Here is an 8778-nt window from a genome sequence, read left to right as displayed (position 1 = left end):
AGTCAGATCTATAGTTAAAGCTGCTACAACGAATGAACCGTAAATTTTTTTAACAGAGGTTTATTTTTATATTGTATTGATGAGGCGCTCCGATCAAAAAAGATCAAAGTGACCCCTCAGGCCTCAAGAACACCATTCTGACCTATTTTGACCTCTGACCCAGCATTAGCCAACCAGTTTAACCACATGAACTAAGGTCCCAATTCTGGGAATATCATGATTAGGGATGCCAATGAAAATGAAAATTTCAGAATATTCGTGGCAATCTCTAATTTCATATTCAATTTTATATATGTACATTCTTTTAAAGGGATAGTTCACCCCCGAAATGAATTTCTATCAATTACACACCCCATGGAGACTTGAATTCATGGATTCTTTTCCTTTTTTTCCCCGCATTCCTAAGCCAATAATTTGCTGATAATCCGCTGCCTGCCGGTCCGCTGGTCATCAAATTATTAGCTTAGGAATGCGACGAAAACAAAAACATATCCATGAATTCAAGTCTCCATGGGGTGACTAATCGATAGAAAAAAATGTATTTCTTTGGGTGAACTATCCCTTTAATACATTTTTGTATTTTTATTGGGTATATTTATGTATCAAAATATAGGCTAATACTACTGTACTGTACAGTATAGTATTTGGGGCGGGGCAGGGGGTATAATATTCTAAATCCCTAGTCACAAGTGCCACAACACATGGGAAAACCAAGATAGGGCAACGGTTTTCCTGTTAGAGGTTTGAAGCAGCTGCAGCTTATGACGATGCAGCACGCAAAATGTTATTTATTCATAAAAATACCCATGTGATAATATTCGTTTTCCTTAGAATAAATGCACACATTCTGAAACAAAGTATTAGTGAGCACATGAGCTCTTTCAGATGTAAGGATGTGAACTATCCTGTGTTGCCCGTCATTTCAATGAATGTTCACATATCTCTACGATTCCAGGGCATTGAACACAACAAGAGGGGAGATATAGAAAGAACAATATGCCAAAGGGACATCTATTGGATTTACACTTTAGATACACTTCAGCGGTTCAGCCTGAAGGCCTCAGTGAGGCTGTAGGCTGATATGATTGGTATATGAGATTTATGCCGTAATCCAAGATGATTATTTTTTGTGTAGAATCTGGGTTCTATCGTTCATGGTCTCCAGCATATAGTTATTTATTTTATTTTAGGTGCATATTTTCTTTGGGTGTCTCTGATTTATGATGGCCACTTAATTAAGGCTGATCCCTAGTCTCAAAGCCCCATTTACTATGTGATCATAAATTGATTTTGTTTTTCTATATCACTGTGTTCCATCCCTTTTTAAATATTCTATTGTAAAAGTACTCCATTCAGTACTAAAACACTACAATTCCAAAGAGGTAGAGATTCTACCCCCAGGTTGAGCACATGTGTATTGCATATGGGGTGTACAACTGCAAGGTCATTTTGTGGACGTCCATGGATGAACTTTAACCCTAATTACCTATTTACCTTATTTGGAGCATTTGAATTGCATTACCACTGGTGAATTACAGGTGAAACGGGCATTGTTGAATAGAAGGTCTAAGAAAATGCCTAAACTAGATAGACCTATATTTATTGTCTTTGGGAGTATTAAGTACTTGGGGACATTTAGCACACTCTGGCCACAAGGGTGTAGGATAGGATCTGTTTATGTGGACGGTGATTATAGGCATAACAACATGTGTTTTAATTTAAATGAACGGTAATAATCAATAGGAGGTGGGGACTGGGGAGCATATGGTTCTTACATAATCATTCTGTCTCAAACCCATAAACATAGTTCATAAATGCTAAAGTACATCATCCAAAGAACAGTCTTTGACTTTAGTCAAAGACTGTCAAAAAGTAAATTGAGGAATGATCTTCAGGCATATCCACTTCAGAAGTGGATATGCCTGAAGATCATAAACTTTTTATTGTCATCACAGGTTTCAGGTGTAGAAGAGTGTTTTCAACAGCAATTTTTGTTGAATTCTTTATAGTCTGACAGAAAGACAAAAACAGACACATAGTTTCTTTTCTATGTTGATATATTGAAAGAAGGTAGTGGTTGACGAGACGTTCAAAAGAGGAACTTTTCCCTTTTCCCCCCAAAGCAGTGTTGCCATGTCCGCTTATTATAAGCGACTTTGGGCTTCTTTTTCTGTAAAGTTGCTAGTGGTTGCGGGTGGTTGCGGTTTTTTTGGGCTTGTTTCTAAAGTGTACTTGCTTATTTAGGCTTGCTTCCAATTCTTTTAAAATGATTATTTAAACCAGTGGTTCTATTTTCATGAAAAGGTTTTGTGCCCAGGGGAGCATTTGTGTTTTTTCAAAAAACGTTCCAAATATTCCACACTATTATTGCAAGAGTTTTTTGAAAGAAGATCTACAAGCTCACAGCGCGTCGCTTCGTGACGCTTTGTGAGAAGTTGCTTCTTTTGGGCTTGTTTTCCTAGACGTGGTTACTTATTTCTCTCGCAAAATCTGGCAACACTGCCGCGGCGCCAAAGCGAAACTAAACTACTTCTACTGCTAGTAGCACTACTACTACTACTACTACTAGGCTACTGTACTACTACACGTCTTTTACGAGGGACAACTTGTGACAGTAAGTATTTGAATATCTATCTCACCAGTTGCATCTATGTTCTGAATCTTAGGCAACGCCAGCTTATGCGTTTCTTCTCAGAATCTCAAGGATGTATAAAATGCGAGCATATTTATTATTTACGATATTCGTCACTCGTCAGGTTTTCCAATCCAGCAGTGGTGGAAAGGGTATGCCAATGCATTTCAATGGTTAAAAAAAAAACGCATTGGCAGAATCCGTCCTCTTAGGTAGAATAAAAGTGCGGGCGTGCTTTATGCAGAAGATCCTATTTCACAAGTTTAAAAATGTATACAAATCTTTTGAAAATAGTAGATCTACAAGCTCACAATGCATTGTATCGCGACGCATTGTGAGCTTAGATCGGCTATTTTCAAATGGCCGAAAGTGCTACAAATACAAAAATACAAAGTAACTAGTAACTAAAGTTTTCAAATAATTGTAGTGGAGTAAAAGGTACAATATTTGCCTCTGAGATGCAGTGGAGTAGAATTTTAAAAGGATAACACAAAAAGCCCATATGGGGCTTGTTTCCATTGTGGACCTGAGGGGGGGGGGTCATTTCCGGGATTAAACTTTTTGATATTTGTTGGTATAGGGCATTCCACATTTTGGTGGCATAGCAGTAGAACTAATTTGTCCCCATGTTTGTGCAGAAACTGGATTAAGCACAGTTTAAACAGCCACATTAACGTTATGTAGGGATACTACATACTAGGCCTAGGGAAATAAACAGTATAGGTTAATTTACAGGAGGGAGGAATAGGGGTTTGCTCAGTACTTTTGGACTTGCAAAAGTCGAAACTGAAACAAAGCAGTCCCAGAAGGACTCAGACCTGAAGGCCTGGAATATCACCATTTTACAGTTTTACAAGTCCCTTGTTTGGTGTTATCAGCTTTTAGAGGACATAAAGGCCACACAGGCAGCAAGGCCGGTGTGACCACCAACTAAACAAATGCTAAAGACTGGACCAGGCTTAGTGTACACCACCACTCTGGCCTGAGTGTCTCCAAATACAGGATAAACAGGGTTCTACAGGTTTGCCATCACATAATAGGGGTTAGGAGGATGACAATGGAAAAGGTAAACAGGCTGCACAAGTCACAACAAAGAGCACAACCCTCTGGCCTGATGTTCCCCAGACTGGTTTCTATTAAAGGATTTATTTATTCTCATTCACATTAAAATTATTCAAACACAGGTAATTGAATGCAGATGGCTGGGTGGTGCCTGTTATACAGTCATACAGACTGTTTATTTATACATATAGTGCGTAGTGAGTACACTGTATCAGTACATACACTGTTTATACACAGTCAGTACACTCTTTAGTCTGTATATACAGTTTTATACAGTCATATTACAGTGGTTTTGTATATGTTAATGTTTATACAGCCAGTATGCACTGTTCATATACTATCCGTAGTATACTGTTTATTATTAATAAACAGTACTTTCTGTCATGGTGAGGTGGAATTTCCCCTGCAGTGGGAGAACTTTCAAGCCATGCAGGATTCAGTCTGTTCTCTGCTGTAGAATTAGAATCGATAGACACAGACCTTCAATTTTGTTCATTGCCTGCCTGAAAATTTTAAACATCTATTATATTATAATAGGTCAAATTTAATTACCTTTCATATAACACTGTTTGATGCGTTAGCACAGTTTTTATGTTATAACTGTTTACCTCCCTTTTTTATATGATTTGCATGCTGAGGGTGTTTCCTCACTCAGCCAATATCCGTTGAAAATGATGAAAGTTTGAGTTCAAGTTACAGGAGTGAACAATCACGTCATGATACACAGATATAAATAGTAATAAATTTTAACCAGTAGTATGTGCATTTGGTCTGTTGGTAACCTTTGTAGTATGATGTCTGGCTTAATTCAACTCTTCTAGTCTGTCATCTTTGAGAATTCCTCAACAGTAACATGCATAGTTGCTGCGTATGTGTGGTTTTTCATGGTTGTTATAACTATAACTGATGAATAACCCTACATAAGAGAAGAACGCTGGAGCAGCACAGACTATTTAAGCCTTTTATTGATGCAGTGCAAGTAAAAAATTTACTGACGTTTCGGTCTTTCGACCCTCCTCAGAGTCATCCGGACTGGCCGTTTAAGGCTGAGGCGCAACAGTAGAATCCCTTTGTTTTGATGAATACCCCTGTTCCTCCTCTCTTTAGGTTCAACATGACAGCTAGAGATGCGATCATGCGTAATAAAACAAAACTACAGGACATTCTGTGCGCAGACCCCACATACATCCTTAACAAAGTTGCGGAGAATAAGCTGATAAACACTCGTGAGTACAGAAATCTGAAAATCCACCCGGAGAATGTGGAGGGAGGCATCATCAGACTTGTGGACAAGATTATGGATAAAGGAGAAGACACTTGCAAACGCTTCCTGAACCTACTCCAAACTGATGCTGATATCAAGAACACTTTCAATGACCTGGAGAAGATACAGTGGGACAACAATTCTTGTCCTTTGGATAATGCCTTAAATTATCCCACGCAAGCAAGTCATGGTAGGGTTTCATTACTGTAACATACCACTATAAACAAACACTTCCTTCTAGTCCTAAAACCCCAAAGTGAGTTTGCAATGGGGTTTCCTCGTTCCTGGCCAGATTCCCAATGTTTTTTTTCCCTCATAGATGTTTTAATTTATGCAGAAATTAAGGTCTGTGGTTAACATGAGCTTAAGTTTGTGAGTTTCATGTTTTGTTTTATAACATAACTGGCACCTGTTAATGTCTAAGCTATTACGTGCATTTCTAAACTCATATTGTGTAGTTTGTAAATAGAAAATGTATCTTGTTGAATGAAACTTGATATAATATCATAAGCTTTTGTTTGCCACAGAGCTTATTTTCCTAATTTATTCAAAACTCAATGCAAAACCATTACATTGGAAATCTTAGGTAGAAATAGGAACCCATGGCATAAATGGAACACACGTCACCCATGTAACACTCTAGTTTTTAAAACAAAGTTTACTAATAAACCTTTCATAAAATTGGTATCAAGCCGTTTTATGTTTTGAAATGTAATTTTATTTATCGCCTTTCTCACCCAGATGGTCCTGTCCACAACAAAAGACAGAAGGTAAATGTAAGTAAAAGTATTGAATTGAAACGTTCACAAATTGCACTATGAATGTACTTTAAGAAATATTAATTTTACATTCAGATCGTAGTTATAACTTCTAATTTGACATAACTGCTCATAGTAATACATGCACTGTGGTCTGATTATTCCTGGAGCAGGCATTTTAGTGTATTTGTGGAAAAACTCAAAATCTGTCTCTGTTTTAGGATGATCAGTACAAGTTGACCAGCACACCTACAGGTCTCTGTGTGATCATGAACAATGAGAACTTTGAGAAACCTGGATCTAAACCTAGAGCTGGCACAAACAAGGATGCTGGTATGAATGTTGTCTTGATACTAGAGCACTTATACCATCATACTCCCTTACATCTAAAAATGTAAACATGAGAAACAAACTCTATGCGGCAATGGTAGTGTTTCTTGGGTGGTTGAAGTTTAATGAGTCATGGGTTTGTGTGTTTTTCTCCCCTGCAGTTGATTTGGCACGTACATTCAGCTGGCTGGGCTTCAGGGTGTTGATGTTTAAAGACCGGACCAAGAGCCAAATGGAGGAGACACTGAAACGCTTCTCTTCTTTGAAGGACCTCACTGAGCTACTACAGGAATCCAAAGTATATGAGTGGTCCAGAGAGGGCAAAGAGTTCATTAAGCCCAATGTTGAGATTCTTCCACAGCACGGAGATGCCTTTGTTTGCTGCATTATGAGTCATGGAGACAAGGGTGGTGTTTTCGGGACCAATGGAGAGCTCCTCCACATCGAAGACATAACTAAGACTTTCAATGGAATGAACTGCCCCGTCCTTGTGGACAAGCCCAAGGCGTTCTTCATCCAGGCCTGCCAGGACCAGAAGAGGGTCCAGCTTGGGTTCGAGGTGGAAGCAGACAGCTTTACAGAACTTGAAGATGATGCAATGCCTTCTGAGGTGGCCTGCATTCCTGTGGAAGCAGATTTCCTGGTTGCCTTGTCCACCGTAGAGAATTACATATCCTTTAGAGACCCAATAAATGGGAGCTGGTTCATGCAGTCTCTATGGAAACAGCTAGACAAGGGCTGTCGCAGGTAACTATCAAAATCATTATTAAGATGAAACTTGACATTATTTTATTTAATGAACATGAAACTGAAAACATAAATAAAAACTGACATGAATATATTAAGGAATGTTCGGTAACATTTGACCACCCACCTTCATTGCTACATCATGTACTACTACTTCTTGAGTGTTCTGTGTGTTTGTTACAGTGGTGATGACCTCATGACCATCCTATATCGGGTCAACAGCGATGTGAGCCAGAGGGAGGGATCTTGCTATCCTGGGCGTGTAAAGCAGATGTCTGAAGCCAAAAAGGTCACCCTGAGGAAAAAGCTGGTGTTCACACCGATCTCCAATTGATTCCAAAATACTGAGTATATTCACGCAACACACAAAGCAGTTTGGTTAATGCTGACTGTCCTGGGTAAAGTTAAATGATGTTGTTGACAGGTGTTTTTATATCTCAGGCCTAAATATAAAGAGTGCTTTAAATATTACTATTGAAGAAGTGAAGGAGATGTATAAATACTCACAGCTAAAATGTGATACACTTAAACATGTACACAGGCTTCTACAAAGTGTTTTTGTTCTGTTTTTGGACCAACATTTTTTTTGTCATTAAGAAAGGTATCCATTTTGAACATTTAGTATATAGCATAAAATAATAAAAAAGAAAATATACAGTACATGACACATACAGTATATGACACACATATGCTAAGCGTTTATATGGATGGACTATTGCAATTGACACTTTTAAGCCTAAAATGTTAAGGATCCTTTGATTCACACAAAGAGGAGGTTTCCACCTTGACACACACAATTTTATTTTGCTACAGTAACTCAAGCAAAGAATAATTTTATCCTCCAGCATGATGTATATATAAAAAAAAAATATTACTAAAGGTAGAAACTTGATTGAATTGGGCTTTTATAGGTTTTCAACCAGTAGTATGTGTAGCTGTTCCAGAGAGTGGTTGAATTTTGTGGTATTTGATTTTATTGTTTTTCTGAAAATATGAAAAGTGAATATTGTTTATTTGGGTAATATACTGTATTGTATGTGTATGGAGTATGATGACATAGTGCCTTCTACTGTTCTCTGCATTGTGGCCTGCTGGAGCAGATATCACGTGACACCAATCACAGCAGCATTGGGTTCAGATGTGTGAGCTAAGGTGCTGCTAATCAGAACAAACAAAGTTTCAGAGCTGTGAGGAGCTCTGTTTGTGTCAAGAAGAAAATATAAAATTATAAAAAGTACTAACAATCCTGAATATAACTGGGCAGAAGGCGCACACGGTATGTTATGTGTTATCTTTGTATAAATTGTCATTGTTGTTTTGTACTTTTGTTGTGTGTTTATGCAACTAAAAATTGACATTTCATTTGATAATGTGGATATTTCATGGACATTTAAAAAGATGACAGCATGACTGTCAACAAGGACATTCATAATTCACGTTATAATTCATTGTGGTTAAAAATATTATTTGTTTTATGTCATTTCATTCAGTTTTTCACGTTGTCTACATTGGGTGAAAATAAAAAGCCCTCGTGAACATCAGTTGGAGCGTGGTTTACTCTGCCACAGAAAAAGACAGTTTAGGAGCAGTTATAGTATGTGCTGGTTTTCATATATGGGGAATCCAATTCTGATTTGAGACCAAATGTGAGTTAACTGCTTGAAACTCACATATATTTTGAAATTTGTCATTTATTGGTGAATATCTTTTCCAACTTGCTTGTACCCATGACTTTGTAACATATATCTGCTATAAGACAAATTATGTGTATGTGTCAGTGACAAAATGGGGTTGGCAAAGGCATGTACTGTATCAGGTTTCTAACATGTACATTTGCACCATTTTTGCATTACAGAATGCACCTGAAAATACCAAATGTAACCACCACATAGAAAAGAAATATTTTATACACTTGAATTGAATGAATTGAGCTGGACATGATGTTTTCTTTTAATCTTTGACAAATTATGTAAAAATTATAAAAA

General features: G+C 37.6%; 1 protein-coding gene across 2 annotated transcripts; it reads left to right on the top strand.

Moving 5' to 3' along the window:
• The first annotated feature begins 2505 nt into the window (after positions 1-2505).
• On the top strand, positions 2506-7350 carry LOC308094524 (caspase-3-like). 2 transcript variants are annotated; one of them, XM_080441250.1, is made up of 6 exons: positions 2506-2614; positions 4802-5148; positions 5700-5728; positions 5938-6049; positions 6208-6793; positions 6977-7350. In XM_080441250.1, exons 2-6 carry the CDS (start codon positions 4809-4811, stop codon positions 7125-7127), a joined length of 1218 nt encoding a protein of 405 aa, XP_080297376.1. In that variant the 5' UTR covers positions 2506-2614; positions 4802-4808; the 3' UTR covers positions 7128-7350. The 2 variants fall into 2 exon arrangements, with proteins under 2 accessions (XP_080297376.1, XP_080297375.1); XM_080441249.1 differs by having other exon boundaries at positions 5700-5734.
• Positions 7351-8778: the final 1428 nt, after the last annotated feature.

The sequence above is a fragment of the Gymnoscopelus braueri genome (genome assembly GCF_963280865.1).
Source record: "Gymnoscopelus braueri genome assembly, chromosome: 10".
In the NCBI taxonomy this organism is placed as follows: Eukaryota; Metazoa; Chordata; class Actinopteri; order Myctophiformes; family Myctophidae; genus Gymnoscopelus; species Gymnoscopelus braueri.
The sequence above is the reverse complement of the archived record's forward strand: the minus strand, read 5'-3'. Positions and strand labels throughout refer to the sequence as shown.